This window comes from Petromyzon marinus, chromosome 22, assembly GCF_048934315.1.
Source record: "Petromyzon marinus isolate PM22_M1 ecotype Great Lakes invasive population chromosome 22, UKy_Petmar_22M1.pri1.0, whole genome shotgun sequence".
Classification (NCBI taxonomy): domain Eukaryota; kingdom Metazoa; phylum Chordata; class Hyperoartia; order Petromyzontiformes; family Petromyzontidae; genus Petromyzon; species Petromyzon marinus.
The window spans coordinates 13,453,069-13,469,446 of NC_133688.1; the positions used below are offsets into that span (position 1 = coordinate 13,453,069).

At 46.4% G+C, this 16,378-nt stretch overlaps 1 protein-coding gene across 1 annotated transcript in view; it reads left to right on the forward strand.

Annotated features, from left to right (window-relative positions):
• Positions 1-103: 103 nt before the first annotated feature.
• The window catches only part of HS2ST1 (heparan sulfate 2-O-sulfotransferase 1), a 68,220-nt gene continuing 51,945 nt past the window's right edge, over positions 104-16,378 (forward strand). The window contains exon 1 of the mRNA XM_032958995.2: positions 104-568. Coding sequence (XP_032814886.1) covers positions 448-568 — 121 coding nt within the window. The 5' untranslated portion in view covers positions 104-447. The remainder of the gene's footprint in view (positions 569-16,378) is intronic.

Sequence of the window (16,378 nt, forward strand, 5' to 3'; positions counted from 1 at the left end):
GGGGGGGAGCGAGAGGGGGGAGCGAGAGGGGGGAGCGAGAGGGGGGGGGGCGAGAGGGGGGGGGGGCGAGAGGGGAGGGGGGCGAGAGGGGAGGGGCGAGTGGGGGGGCGCGCGCGCGCGCGGGACCCAGGGTGTAGTACACGTGCTCGCGCGCGCGCAACACACAACACGCAGATCACGCACAGCACCCACAAGCACGTGTTCCTCCCTCCTTGCCTGCAACACACACACACAGAGAGAACGTACGACACACGCTCGCTCGTGTCGTGCGTTTGGTGCGCGCGTGCGTGTGTGTGTGCGCAACACAACGCGGCCCGGCCCGCCGTGAGTTTTGCCCTGAACGGCGCACAGGCGCCAACCCCGGCTCCGGCGATCTTCTTCGCGTGTCCCGCTCGCCCCGTCCCGCGTCGGTACGTGCTCGCGCGCGGGCATGACAAGGCGGAGTTGATGGGCTTAGCGCGAAGCATGCCGTCCAAGCTGCAGTTCCTTGCGGCGCTCGGCTTGGTGCTCGCCATGGTGTACCTCGAGAACCAGATCCAGCGCCTCGAGGAGTCCAAGGGCAAGCTGGGTAGGTTGGCGCCGCCTTTACACGACGCTTGCGATGCGTGTGTGCACGGGCGCCCTGTCTTGTGTGAGCGATTTCACTACGGTGCATGCGTATCCCGCGCGGCGTGTTGTGTCCTGTACTGTATGACGGAACTACGTTGTGTGTGTGTCTGTGTTTATACTGCACTGTATGTGCACACTGCGCGTTGTGTGTTCGCCGTGCAGTGTGTACACTGCACTGTATGCAAGAGCACTAGAGTGTGTCCATTGTGTGTTAGCGAACACTGCACGTGTACCACTGCGCTGTGTTATGGCACTACATTGTGTGTGTGTTGTGTGTACACGACACTCTGTGTACGTTAGAACACTATGGTGTGTCCATTGTGTGTTAGGGGGCACTGCAGTGTCTCTGTGCACTGCTACAGCACTCCAAATGTGCACACTTTATGTACGTTAGAGGGCTCTTAATGCGTGTGTGTACTGCACTTTGTGTGTGTGTGTGCAGTGTTTATACACCGTGTACACAGGCTGTACACTGAACAATTGATTTGTGTGTATACGCTGCACGCTATGTGAGTATGTATACTGCAAATACGTTGTGTGTATTGTATATGTACTGTACTTTGTGTGTGTGTGTGTATACCGTGTGTGCGCATATACACAATTGTGCAGTGATTGTGTATACACTACATTTGTGTGTCTTAGTATTTGTGCCCCGTGTGAACTATGTGAGAGTGCCTCATGGATTTTGTTTGTGCTCCGTATATAATATATACATTGTGGTGTGAGTAGGGACATTGCAGATATCCTGTGAATGCAGTGCCAGCATGTGTACTGTGTATTCAATGCAGGGAAAGTCTACTGCGTACACACTGTGATTTAAGTGTTGTGTGTTTATATGGCTTGTGTGTACACTGTGCAGTGTCTGTACACTGTAACATAAACTGTACCGTGTATGTATTGTGCTGTAAGTATGCATTGTGTATGTACTGTCTATATATACACACGATGCTTTAGAATTGTATTGTCTGTTGTGAGTGTATACATTGTGTGTGTGTGTGAACCTGGGTCCGTCTCGTAACGTGCCAGCATCGACCCTTTGCACACTTCACGGTGGCCTCGAGGTGCACCTAGCCTGGCACAAGCTCCGTGGTGATATCACCGCCACTTAGTGTCGATCGGCGGTTGTTGTTGCTGTTGCTGCTTCTGCCTGTGACTATGTGTGTGTACAACATACACAGTTCGTACGCACAGTATGCCGATGACATTCGCGGTGTACACGCGCTCACCGGTTTGATTTCTCACGGCATCTGTTTTAAGAGTAATTATCTAAACCCTCAAATTTCACTATTGGCGAGGTGGGGAGGCATCTCAGCGTGGCGTCTGCTGTGTGTGGTTGATTGGGTGTCGTCGTTGTATTCTGGTGGTGGCTGGCCATTTGTGTGTCGCTGGATTTGCAGAGAGCCCACGGGGTGGCGAGATGTTGGCTGTACCTCCCCTGGAGGAAGAGGGTCGTGGGTTTGGGTTCAGATCCTGACGCCTGCTGCTGTAAATTTGGAGTTTGCGTGTCTTCACTCACTCTCCCTCCTCGTGGTCGCGTGGATTTTTCTTCGGGTCCTCCGGTTTTTTTTCCCCTCCACATTTAGAAACAACGTGCGTTTAGAGTATTTGGTTGCGATACATTTCCACACAATGAGCCACTTCGTTGGGCTATCATATGTGGCCAGGTTGCTTGTGAAAAAATAAAGAGCTATAGAGCTCGGTGGGCCTTACCTGGTAAAATAAATAGAAATAGTTTAAATCACAAAATAGAAAAATGACACCAGAGGATGGTGCAAGTTGTGGTGACACAAGTAACCACCCCAAATGGTTAAATATAGGACACGCAAACAACTTTAGCTTTCTTTAAGAACACTTCATTGGCTTGTCACGGGTGTGCACTGAAACGAACCATAACCAAGCTCAAGAACAGTCTGAACCTTGACCTTAACCCAAAACTATCAACCCACCTGAGCCTCTTAATGAGATACAAGCAGGATAAGCCAACTTGAAATTTTTAAGTAATCCCCTATAGGCCATATGAGCTGCTTATTATTTGCACTGTATGTTATTTCGACAAGACGCTTATATGTATAAAGCGTGTCTTGTGCTTGGTTCTTTCGGTAAAGTCACGTAGAAGGAAAACAATAAAATAATTAAGAACCAAGAACATGAATCGCTGCAGTCACGAAAGCTTTAAATAAAAAAAGTGTGTCTTGTTTTGTTATATAACAAATGTTTTAGTAACAGCTGTGCTTGTGTTGAATGTAGGATTTTGCGAGTGATAATAGAGCCAAATAATTTATATTATTAAGTCTTTAAAATACCACGTGCTGGTGATTTTATATGGCACTGATGTGTATTGAAAAAGAGCTGTGTCGATTAAAACATTGCCTTCAATTATCATTGCTGCCACTGATTTCAAATGATTACGTTTGACCTATTTTCAAAATCATCCCAAAACAGAAGTAACAGCAAATAATGAAAGCAGCGTTTGCCATCCTAAGTTGCCTCTAGTGTTGTTGTTTTTTGGTCTTTATTGCCGCTGGTTTTTCTTTTCAAGTTTTCTTTCTCATCGAATCCTCGTAGCGTGAGTTTTAGGTCCCTCGGCTCCTGGAGCCAAGCTAAGGCACTTGGACAAGATAAAACCGAAGAGAATGAGACGGCACACGCCACGTTTCTGTCTGCAATTGCAGCCAATTAACACGTCCTTGCTGTTCCGTTTTGACACCGTGTCGCGGTCCCACACATTGCAACTGCCCCTTAATGCTTTCTTTGAACTGCAGCCTCTAACCCAGAATAAGTGAAGACTTTGCCCCCCCCCCTCTCCATAGTGCAGAGCAGCTGGAAAATCAAGTACAGATGTGCTAGTGTCCTATCTTGCACAAAGGAAGACTTCTTTTGAACCATCATGTGCTACTGTCATTATCATTTACCCCCAGTGAGAGTCAGCAGAACGCAGTACAGTGGTCCATTATTTCTAGCACCAGCAGGGAGAAAGAAAGTGGGGTTTATTCACCAGAATTACAATATTTTTCTACGGCTTGGTGAATCGTGCATTGTCTTGTGAGACATCATTATCATCGTACAGTTGCCCTAAGTGAATAATATTGGGGGTCATCTACATTCTGGCTGAAATCAGTCCCATTTCCGGATCTCCCTGGTTGTTTGTGATGTATTTTTATCATCTTCCATTGTTCTCACTTGGTTGGGGCACGAATTCACAAATTAATCACTTTAAAATAAGCTTAATGGCTGTATCGGCGATGCAAGTGTTGGTTATCACAGGGTTTCACGATAACCAAAGGCAACTGAGACAATTGTTGTCTTCTCTGAACACTTTGGAGTTGTGGCAGAGGTGACCCACACTGATTTCATCTGCAGCGGGGACCATAGAACAACAAAAAGCAAAGTTACTGTAAGACGGAAGCCTAAAAAGTGTCAGTAAGACTACTCTTGAAAAGGAGTGTGCGTGTACTCACTGAATTGAGAGGCATACGACTGTTCAATTTTTCAATACCAGTCTCTGAGACTAAAGCCGCTTCTGTAATACGTGTTGCATGTTGGTGTAACATATGACTCGCTGGAGATGTTTCTCCATTTGATATTTTCTTTTTTGAAGGTAAATTGCGTTTTACGAAGAAAAAAAATTCAAATCCAGAGCTCCCCTCTAACACGTGGCCCCCGTGAGTTCTTTCCTTTCATATGTAGATGCCTCGATTTTGCCAGCATCATTCTTTTAGTAAGATGCAGCGGACAGGCGGGCCATCATGGCTGGAAAACCCCCTACCCCCACCCCCCTGTGTCGTGCAGCAAAGGAAAAGAACGTGTTTGCTTTTCGCACTTTAAGTGAGTTCCGTGTCCTGGCGGGGGGGGGGGGCTGGTGGCAAGTTGGCTGATGGTGGTGAGGATGTGGTGGGGTTGAGGGGGGGGCCCTTCACCTGTTCACTCCGAGCCGTGCCAACAGCTGCACGTTTTTTAAATGGCAAGCGCGGGCTTGGCTCGGCTCGGCGATTCGTCGCTTGATAATGCCGCGTGCCCTAACGTGTGGCCGGCCCCGGCATTTCGAGCCGAGCCCGAGTCGTTCCAAGTGAAACAACGCAGCGGACGGGGATGCGCTTAAGAATTATCCGTGCAAGCGATTTGTCAGGTTTTTTCAAAAAAATAAAATAAATGATGCGCACATTTCTTAGTGCAACAGGTCTCCAAATGGTGGCCTTTAAAACGATGATTAAACGTAGCTGAAGCTGAATGGTTTTTTTTCTCGGCGTTTGTTCGGCGGAAATGGGAGTATCTTGGGGAAACATAAAAGTTAAGTGTTATCAGGGCTTTCTAAGACGCCTGCTTTTGTCATATGTTTACAAAGCAAAATGTGGTTTCCCTTTAAGATGTATCCAATAAAAACCTGTTCACACAGGAGCACCGGGCGTGCGTGCTTCTCGTCCGCGATGGCAGCCCTGGGGTTTTCCATCCATGCATGGCAGTCGTCACGTCGAGGGCCCAGATTCATCTCCATAGGCCTCGAGTCTTTGACAGGGAAACGGCCTTGAGTTGGTTCGGGGCTCAGTCTGGGAGTGTCAGCAGAGGAAGCTTAAGGGGTCAATGGTGCAGATTTTCACCTACGTGTGTACCCCAGGCCTAAGCCACGGCTGCTGCTTTGCACAGTGTTGTTTTTTTTTTTGCCGAGATTTTCTACGTAAACAAACCACAACCCCCTTTCTTCGTCGCGCTGGTAAATCCGAAACAACATTCGCCGAGTTTGTGCGCAATGCGTTGGCGGTAGCCATCGGTGGAGAATTGTCAGACTCGACCGCAGTGCCATGAGACTTGCCTGATGTGTAAATACGCGGCAGTGTTTGTAGACCAGGGACGCCGTGGTAACATCTGCCAGAGCATACCCATAATAACAACGACAAAGGACTTCACGCCTGCAAGCGTTGCACTGTTCCCATTCACTGCACGCTGCATTGTTAAATGTATGTGCAAACTTCCAGTAGCAAGGTGGGCCTGTACTTTGACCAAGATCCGAATGAGCTTCGGGTTTTTGGTTGTGCACACGCCGAGGTGCAACTAAACGCATTTAGACAACGGTACGCAGGAATGATTCGAGCGTTTACTGCCTGCCTCTGTGAGAACAGCCGTGCACAGTGCATCTATTGTCTCGTGAATGGACACACGGGGTTTATTGCGCAGCTTTGGTCCTGTTCCCTTGATGGGCGGATTGCAATTTTGAATTGCATCCCCCCCCCCGCCCCCCGCCGCATTGCTGTTGACAACTGAGATTGTGCACATAGTCGCATCGCATCCTCCGTGTGCACTACCACACTGCAGATGCATCGCACGTCACGCTCTGAAGCGTCTGCTGGTGCTTTCACGGTGTCGCTCATGCGCGGTTGGTGCTGCTGCTGTCCCGTGCAAAAGAAATCGTCTCGCCCAAAGAAATGTCGGCGCTTCAACTCCATTTGCGCATTTGACGTTGCAGAAATGTGGTTCTGTTTTGTAGGAAGGCGCTTGCGCGCAAGCCAACAAAGACGGTCACTGCATGCAGGGGCGGAGCCAGGATTTTGACTTTGGGGGGGCTGACTTCAATATTCTGAGATATCTCAGTGTGTTGATGTTTTCCAATGGGCGCCACAAATGTATAAAACAAATTTTATTGGATTTGAACGCGGAGTTTATTAATAGGTCGGAGCCGCTGATGTGGCTAATAAGTTCGATAAGTTCGAAAGGCTGCCGCTCAAGCAGCCTGCAGGGCAGTACAAGGTGGCAGCCTGCAGGGCAGCACGAGGTGGCAGCCTGCAGCATTTTGCAGCAGCCGGATATCCGGTTATCCCGATTACCGACTTTCCCAAAATTTCAGGGGGGGCTAAGCCCCCCCCCCAGCCCCCCCCCCCCCCTGTGGCTCCGCCCCTGACTGCATGGAGTACTTTCAGATGCGCTTCTGCGGCCGTTTGGAATGCTCTTCTGATAATAGGAAGCCACTGGAATTATGCACTTTTAAATCTAGATTGTAAACGAATCTCTTTATAACTGCTTTTTGTGTTTAGTTTGTTGTCTTTCCCCTGCACCTCCGATTAGCACGGTTGGCTATGTATGGTGCGAAATACGTTCAACATACATACATACATGGGGAAGACACAAGCCGTGAAGTAGTTGGCTAGCCAAAAACTGTATGCGGAGAATAGCAAGTTCATAAGTTACGCGTGTTTATTTTTAAACTTGGTGGGAGCCTCGAAATAATGTGGTCTGTGTCGCATTAGTAATTTTATGTGCACCCTCTAGTGAAAATTTGTGGTGCCGCGTGTGAGTAGATTTTCCCGCAGTCAGATAAAACGAGGGAGTCTGAAGGTTAGAGCCTGTGGGATGGTCTTACATAAAACATATATTCGTGCTCTATTCAGTACTTCTGCTGTGCTTTTTGTTTAATGATTTAAATTACAAAAAGATTCCACGCTGCCTTCAACAGGCCATTGTGTCTGGCCAACACAAATATTTCAGACGATGATAAATTTCAACGAATAAAAAGGTGATAACTTTTCATTTGTCTGTTCAGGTCTCTTCACAGATGTTTTAACAATGCGAGAAATGTGAATGCAATCTAACATTTATGAGTTTTGACTTGTGTGTGCAGTTGCAATTTGCTTCGGCGGCACTGGAGTGGTGCTTACATTTTAATTATTCCCACGAACGAATGAGCATTTAAATGAATTGCTGTGGGTAAATGGCACTTTCATTTGTAGTATCGTTGAGAAGGACAATCTAGAATGTGTAAAGAACTATTATGAATTGAGATGAAATTCCACGTGAATGTCATGCCTCTTGAAAAAATTAGTATAATTATAGGAAATAGTTAAATATGTAAAGTATAATTATAGGAAATAGTTAAATATGTAAAGTAACAAGGAATTCCGTTGTGTGGAAAAGTATACCTTTTTTTGCCACGTGTGTGCATATAAAGTGTACACCCAATACAGCAGTGCTAATTAAATGTTCCTCCTAAGTATTTGCGCGCCGTTTGTAATTGTTTCACATGCGTGCATCGCAGCAGTTAAAACTCTCCCCTGGCCAAAACCGCACACTCCTGAGCACAAGCCCCACCATTGTTTGCAGCAAGCTTCCCTGCTCGCCGTTTTCTGAGGACCCTTTTGGCCCTCAATCGTGGCCACTGCCGTTTGGGACGCACTCCATTGCGGTGCCGCTTTAATTGCGACGATTTTTAGTGCGCGCGCACGCAACGTGCGCGCCCGGGCACGCTCCGTCCGCCACTGTACACGGACTCCCATCGGCGTGCTCTCGGCACGCCGCGGGCTAGAGTTGCACCGCAGAGGGCTCAACGCGGCTCAACGGAGGTTTGTTGCCGTGGAGTTTTTGTGAGCCGGCACGCTTGTCCGCCGGGAAAAACCACCCGTTTAGGTCGTTTCGTCTCGATCTGAGGTTGTGCTCCCGCGCTGCTTTTCCGGCGCAGGAAAGAGTGGAACTCGGCGTCTTGACGTATTGTGCCAGCCTTGGCACCCGTTGTTTGAACCCGGCCGCAGCTTTAACGTCGCAAGTGAGATTGCCGGCTTTGCGCGGCTTATGCCGGCGTGGCCACCTCGGAACGATTTATAGGTCCGCCCAGGAGGTAGTCTGCAAAGCAGCGGAGTGGGCTGTTTTTATATCGATATAAATGTGGTTCGAGTGTGTATAGAGGCTGCTTAACAGCGTAAAGCATTCATCAAAGCATTACTCAAGCCGTCCTAACTCCCGTGTGAAGATGGCCTTTGTGATGGCCATGTTCACTGCCTTGGGTGCATCTTTCTCGTAAAGGCTTTGGCACCGGGTGTACAGTTTGTGGGCACACAATTACGGTAATAGACCCTGATTTATCTTGTCCAGCTTTTACCATAAGGTTTTTTTTTAATATATATAAATGAAGACACCACTTTTCATAATTGGTGAATTGGAAATAGTAAAAGGTGCAGCTGCATTACTCGAAGAAATTAACAATTGGGCTTCGCTCACTATCAGGCAGAAACAGCCTGACATGGGCATTGTGGTCTTCAAGCGTATTACCTACGTAGAGGTGCATGTCGTTAATCCCCTGGTGCTTGCCACACAAGCACGCACGTGAATACATTTACGGGCACGGATTTTCATGGCACGGCATTCTAAATATTGCTTTCACATACCGGAGCCTCACTCGTGGGGCCGCGAATGCACGGCACAGTAGGAAATAATGGCAATGCTCTGTTAGAGTGGCTCGGATTCCATCTCTCAAACTTGTGGTGTCACCTTACAAAATAGGGCCGACACTGCATGTATTTGGGCCGACCTATAAAAACACAGGTTTGCCGGCCACCACTATCGAGATATTGTTCTTAGTTTTGCCCACACCCTCCCCCTCAAAGCACTGCTATCCCTTTACTCATTGTCATTCACTTTGAACGCTGATTTACCCAGATAACAAGTTGTTGCTCTGTCCAAGCTTGGTGCAGTCGTTTGATCGATTGAAACGATCATATTTAACGTGTGTAATCTGATGATAAGGCGCCAGGGGTCTGAGAAGTTGCAGGATTATTTGCCGGCTATCGGTGAACTTTGGCTCGGTGCATCTCTCGGGCTAGATGGTGTGAGTGGGTTCGGGGGAAATTGGATGGGACCAGTAGCTGGGGAATGAGGGAAGGGGGGTGGTGGGTAGGTAGTGGCCGAATAGAAAACCAGCAAATTGAATTATTGCTGTTGAAATGCCTTGTAAACAGTTTAGTAGAATAAAGTAAAATGTTTTCAGTTGAATAAACTTTTCTTGGCAGTCTCTTCTGCCAAGATGTCTGATTTTGTCTCGTGTGCTTCGCGCGGGCTGTAAACAATACAAAAGCTCCAGAGACTTTACGACGGTGGGGCCTAATGAGCAGCACTGTGACCTCTGGGTCCGGAGTTCATTGGTTTGAGTTCTACCTCTGCTCTAAAATAATTTGTCACGGGGGACCTTTGCAAGCAAACAGGTATATGTGCTTTTAATAAAAGATTCCCTGACACTGATGGAAAGAGTAAGCCATTATTATGATCCAGTGTTGGGACTAAATTATAAGAATTTTGTGCGGTGGCCAAGCAATTAGTATGTTTTTACTGCCTTTCTTTTTTCAGGCTCAACGTGACCGTGGTTGTGAACGTCAACTGGCTGTGAATACCTTATCCCTCGAGCCAGGAGGTTGATCTATGACACACCACGTGACGGGACTTACCAGACGCATTATGCAGAATCTCTTTCCCCTGTCTCAATTTTATTTATTATACTTTGGTATTCATTGCACCTTCAGCTGATAAAAATGTAAACTTTTTGGAATGCTCCCTTGTGCTCGAAAGAAGTTCAACATTTGTACATACAAACATGACCAACGTCCCAGTTGTTTTAAGAATAACTTGGAAGAGTAGTGTCTGGTGATCTATAATAGAAGTTTCATAAGGACCTCTATGGATGTAACAATGGCCTTATAAGAGCATAACGCACAATAGAAAAAAATGTGCGTGTTTAAAGTAAAAATTCAGTACTCTGCCAGTCGTCCTACAAACTTGTTTTAAGATTCGCCAAAAATCCCTGCCCACATGCCCCTCAGCACAACTATTTTTGGCACTGCAGATATCTCTTCTGTCAAGTTGAAAAGTAAAACTATGATGAGACTTGACTCTCTTGCCCATCATAGTGTGTGTGTGTGCAGACGCATATATATCTAGAGGCATCGAAGGACAGCCGAGCTAAGGGAAACTAGTTATGGCCTGTGGTCTTGGCATCTCATTGCCGCTGCAGTGCACTGTTTTTACCGCTGTGGTGGTAGGCAGAGTATCAGTGCTTTGTGGCCTTGCCAGCTCGCTGTAAACAATGGAAATAAAACTAAGAGCCAGTTGGGCTCGGAGTATGATGCCCAGGATGAGCGATGCTCTCCCTCGACCATCGCATTTAGGCCAACCAGCATAGTTGTTTAATTCATTTAGTTTGTTGTCATCCATTAGGTCCTTGTCTGTTTGTAGCCATATGGAACATGTAATTTAGCAGCAGAGTGGAGAACGTTACGCCTGAAAAGAACTTTGCGAGCCTTTCTGTAAACTTAATCGCTGGAACATTACGGCTGAGAACGGTGGTCCATTCGACACATTTGTAAAAAAAAAAAAATCATTGAGAAAAATACAAAAGCATTGCCAGTGCTAAACAAATCGGAGGTATTGATCGAGGAGTCAAGAGTGGACGATAACGCACCTACAGCGAATATCATTGCACATTACTTGCATGTTGAAAGTTGTCGGTCAGGCTACCATTTCTAACATAACCAGCGTAGTAACAAGAAATAATTGTTTTACGGGCTGCCTGCTTGCAAGCAGCGTGGTGCCCATGACCAGGTTGAAATGCTTGCCCGTTGGGAGACATCTCCCGGAAGAGATTTCGTGATGTGTGCCACGGTACTCCATGCGGCTCTCGGGGCACTTGCAGATTATATAATGTATAGTGCCGCTTCTGCAATAACATTGTTTGTAATTCGTAAAAAAAAAACTGTTTGAATTTTTTCCCCGACGGACAAATTGCGCCGAACTCTGGGATCTGTTCGTAATAAACTAATGAATGTTAAAAAAAAAAATTGTCGTTTGGGGTGGGCGTGTTGTCTGAATAAAATAACCTTCTTTGCTATTTTCACCGTGGTGGAACAACAGGTTAATTATCCCTCGAAGAGTACGAGCGAAAAGCGTGTGGTAATTCGCGGTGATACCGCAGGTGTGATTGTGAAATTTTAATGCATATTTACTTTTGACTAAATTGCCAAGTGCATTCGTGATCGCTTTGTTTTGTTGACAACCAGAGGAAACGCATTAACGTTATTGCTGAGAGAGGGCGAGTGGAGGGGGGATGGGTGGGGGCTCACTGCATTTTCACAGACCATTTATTTATTTGTGTTTAGTACCAGTGAGGCAAATCGTTCAAACACAACCCGCATTTGCACACAAGCCCCAGCGTTCGCGTCTGATGAATACGCGTAGGCTTCGGAACGCGCAAGTGTGTATTTGCCAGCGGAATAGAAAATAACTCTTCGGGAACTCGATAAATATTCAAACATTTCATCGAAATTAAATGGTAACTTTTGTTTATTTGTATATGAATAAAGATCCTTTTTGCCGTGTTTTTAGCTGACGATAGTGCAGCCCGCTTGTTTGTTTATCATGCATCGGAACGTAATCGGAAGTAAACAATGTTTTGTTTAGTGAATGAGCACTTGTGATTTTACGCTCTCCGTACATCACGCATGCAGAGGAGTGCACATTATTGCCGAGAGTGAGCAGCAGCACTAAAGTAAATACAGAAGAAGCCATTGCATTTTATGGAAAGCCATTTGTCAGATAATAAAATAATAAGCAAACAGGCCAGGGTCTGCTTCGCTACATAACAAATAAAATGAAATGCTTTTCAATCAGCATTTGGGCAAATCTATGGACCGGCTTCAAATTTCTGAGTCACTTCAGCAGAGTGCAGCTTTGTTGGACATTGTTCAGTCGCTCGCTTGATGTTTATAATTAGTCATGCACGACTAACCCCTTCCCGTCGTGCTTTGTTGCTTTGCGAATCTGCGTCCATCGAAACAAAACAAGCGGGGCAAGTGGCCGCACACACAACAAAAAAAACTAGAAAAAGCAAACGTCCGGCAAAGGGGTTGGGTAACCCATTTGTCGTTGACCATGTCTGGCCTTTTAAGGGGCATCTCCATACTCGAGTCGCGCGTCCGCTGTGTGATTTAAAACACAGGCAACCACGCCACGCGCCACATCAACAGTTAAGGCAGTGAGCATTATATAACCCTTCAGCACTGCTGCGAACTGAAATGCGTGTTTAATAAATCGCCTGAATCACAATGGATGCGTTTTGCGGTTGTGTTTTTTTTTTTACACGACGGTGAAAGTCGTGCCAAAATTAATTTGTGTCCCGTGTACTCACCCTTTAGGTGTTGATTTACTCTCAGCTTTTGCTACTGCAGCCCGTTTTTTATTTAATAATTATCCACTGTGCTTCTGCTAGGCAAGGGTGCGGGGGCGGTTGGGCGAGGGGCCAGTCAGTCATGCCCTAATATTCTTCATCGTTTGGACTGTCCGAACCAATTGAGCGCGGCTGTAAAAGGTTTGGAGGACTTAGGGGTTGGCGGGGGGGGGGGAGAACAAAAGAACAGCCATTGCTCGGCTCGGCCACGATTGACCTTTTACGAAGGAGGATGACGCCGAGGTGTCAGCATCGGCTTAGAGAGTTGCCTACCAACCGCGTGCCACCTAGGCATGCTTTGGGATGTCGAGGATTGAAGCAGGGATACCGCGGGTTGGCGGTGGGGATGGCGCGGGTTGCGGTGAGATTCCGCGAGCCACGAGCCGGCCGCCAGCTCGACTCAACATCTGCTTTGCTTCTGCGCAAGTTGGCACGTCCCCCCCCCCCCCCACGAGAACCAGCAACAGAGGCCACGCTTGCGCAAGCGAAAGCCCGATCGCAAGGAATTTTCCCGCGCGGTGCCACGAGTTTATTAAATCGGCAGCGCGTTTATTGCATTTTGTCTGATTCGGTGTAGGAGCGCTTGTGTGGTTTGTGGAGATGGCTCCGTGTGGAATTGAATAAGCGTGCTCCATGGCATTGTTTGCGAGGCCCCATTGCATTATGGATAGCAGTGTCTGACCGGAGCGATTGGGATGCCCGGTAACGGGGCCGGCGTGTACTTTTATTGCCATGTAAAATAAATCTGCCCTTGCCGTTCATTAATATTTGGCCTTTGTTACTCGCTCGGCAATCCCATAGTGCTTTGCTGAAGCACATTGGGAGTGTGTGCGCTGTGAATGCATTAGTGTCACTTTAAAGGGCAAGTGTTTTGTTATTTGGCACTTGCGGCTGCTGTGAGGCTACAGTGGTAACACACCCAACCTGTTTGCAGTGAGACAACCCTGTACGTTTGCATTAACTGGGGGTCCTGTGAGTAAGCCAAGTTGGCAAGTCTATGAATAATGACTCCCATCGATCTAATCGTAAAGCATCTCAACACCATCACTGGTCCTGCTACTTCAGGCGTGAGGCAAAGGTAGTGCATCCATATTCTTGGGTCTTTCGGTAAAGTCACGTAGAAAAGGTTCAAAGAAAATAATGAAAAATAACATTATTTTCTTTGAACATGTCTACGTGACTTTACTGAAAGACCCAAGAATATGAATTCCTGCGGTCACGAAAGCTTTAAGTCAAGGAGTACATCCGCTCAAACACTTCCCGGAAATGAGGTTACAAGTCAACGGCCTCAAATATTTACACAACTTAAAGTTGCGAACGTAATTAAATATGCCTAAGTGTGAACTTTTCGCCTGTGTATATATGTACTGGACTGCATTTCACATTAATAGCATGCTAAGCCTGAACATGCTGGTGCTTGGTCCCATCCAACTGAACGTGCTTGCGAGTTCTTTTAAAAGCTGGCCAAAATAAATATATTTATATTTTTTATACCTTTTACGATCATGAATTGCTTTAATTTGACATTACGAACCTTACTCATCCATCCCAAAAAGTCCAAACGATTTATTTCTCTCATGAGCATGGATGCAATGTAGTGATCATCTATGTGCAGTGAGGGAAAAAAGTATTTGATCCCCTGCTGATTTTGTACGTTTGCACACTGACAAAGAAATGATCAGTCTATAATTTTAATGGTAGGTTTGTTTGAACAGTGAGAGATAGAATAACAACCAAACAATCCAGAAAAACGCATGTCAAAAATTTTATAAATTGATTTGCATTTTAATGAGGGAAATAAGTATTTGACCCCTCTGCAAAACATGACTTAGTACTTGGTGGCAAAACCCTTGTTGGCAATCACAGAGGTCAGACGTTTCTTGTAGTTGGCCACCAGGTTTGCACACATCTCAGGAGGGATTTTGTCCCACTCCTCTTTGCAGATCTTCTCCAAGTCATAAAGGTTTCGAGGCTGAGATTTGGCAACTCGAACCTTCAGCTCCCTCCACAGATTTTCGATGGGATTAAGGTCTGGAGACTGGCTAGGCCACTCCAGGACCTTAATGTGCTTCTTCTTGAGCCACTCCTTTGTTGCCTTGGCCGTGTGTTTTGGGTCATTGTCATGCTGGAATACCCATCCACGACCCATGTTCAATGCCCTGGCTGAGGGAAAGAGGTTCTCACCCAAGATTTGACGGTACATGGCCCCGTCCATCGTCCCTTTGATGCGGTGAAGTTGTTCTGTCCCCTTAGCAGAAAAACACCCCCAAAGCATAATGTTTCCACCTCCATGTTTGACGGTGGGGATGGTGTTCTTGGGGTCATAGGCAGCATTCCTCCTCCTCCAAACATGTCGAGTTGAGTTGATGCCAAAGAGCTCCATTTTGGTCTCATCTGACCACAAAACTTTCACCCAGTTGTCCTTTGAATCATTCAGATGTTCATTGGAAAACTTCAGACGGGCATGTATATGTGCTTTCTTGAGCAGGGGGGCCTTGTGGGCGCTGCATGATTTCAGTTATTCACGGCGTAGTGTGTTACCAATTGTTTTCTTGGTGACTATGGTCCCAGCTGCCTTTAGATCATTGACAAGATCCTCCCGTGTAGTTCTGGGCTGATTCCTCACCGTTCTCATTATCATTGCAACTCCACGAGGTGAGATCTTGCATGGAGCCCCAGACCGAGGGAGATTGACAGTTCTTTTGTGTTTCTTCCATTTGCAAATAATCGCACCAACTGTTTACACCTTTTCACCAAGCTGCTTGGCAATGGTCTTGTAGCCCATTCCAGCCTTGTGAAGGTCTACAATCTTGTCCCTGACATCCTTGGAGAGCTCTTTGGTCTTGGCCATGGTGGAGAGTTTTAAATCTGATTGATTGATTGCTTCTGTGGACAGGTGTCTTTATACAGGTAACAAGCTGAGATTAGAAGCACTCCCTTTAAGAGTGTGCTCCTAATCTCAGCTCGTTACCTGTATAAAAGAAACCTGGGAGCTAGAAATCTTTCTGAATGAGAGGGGGGTCAAATATACTTATTTCCCTCTTTAAAATGCAAATCAATTTATAACATTTTTGACATGCGTTTTTCTGGATTTTGTTGTTATTCTGTCTCACTGTTCAAATAAACCTACCATTAAAATTATAGACTGATCATTTCTTTGTCAGTGGGCAAACGTACAAAATCAGCAGAGGATCAAATACTTTTTTCCCTCACTGTACAGCCCCTAAGCCAGTGGTGAAAAATACACATTCCTATGGCGGGGGTCAGTCAATACATAAGACTACCACAAAGTAATACTGATTTTATCAACCCCAGAGATATAATGGGCTGAGTCAACTTCTAACCACGATTTGAACTCGCAACTTTCCAATTGCGAGCCTTTCATTCTGCAGCCTGAGGAACCTGGCAAGTTAACTATGCATTGAATCGTTTGTTTAAAAGCACCGCTTACGCTTAGGGGGGCCGTCCGTAAACGACGCCAAGCGATTTTGGACGATTTTTGCCCCCCCCCCCCTCGTCACACGGCGTCACAAAAAGTCCGACCCCCCCCCTCAAATATGACGTCACAAAGCTCTGCCCCCCCCCCCAAAAAAATAAAACATGCTTCAAATCGCTTTAAACTATTGTCATTGTAGTGCGTATTTAATGTGGCGCTGCACTCTGATGTTGTAGGAGAAAACATTTATTAAAAAGTCTAATTAAGTAGAACGTGTTGTCTATATTTATTTAAAGTTGCGCATTTTGATGTGACGTCACATTTCTCAACCCCCCCCCTCGTCACAAATCGTCACAAATGTGTGA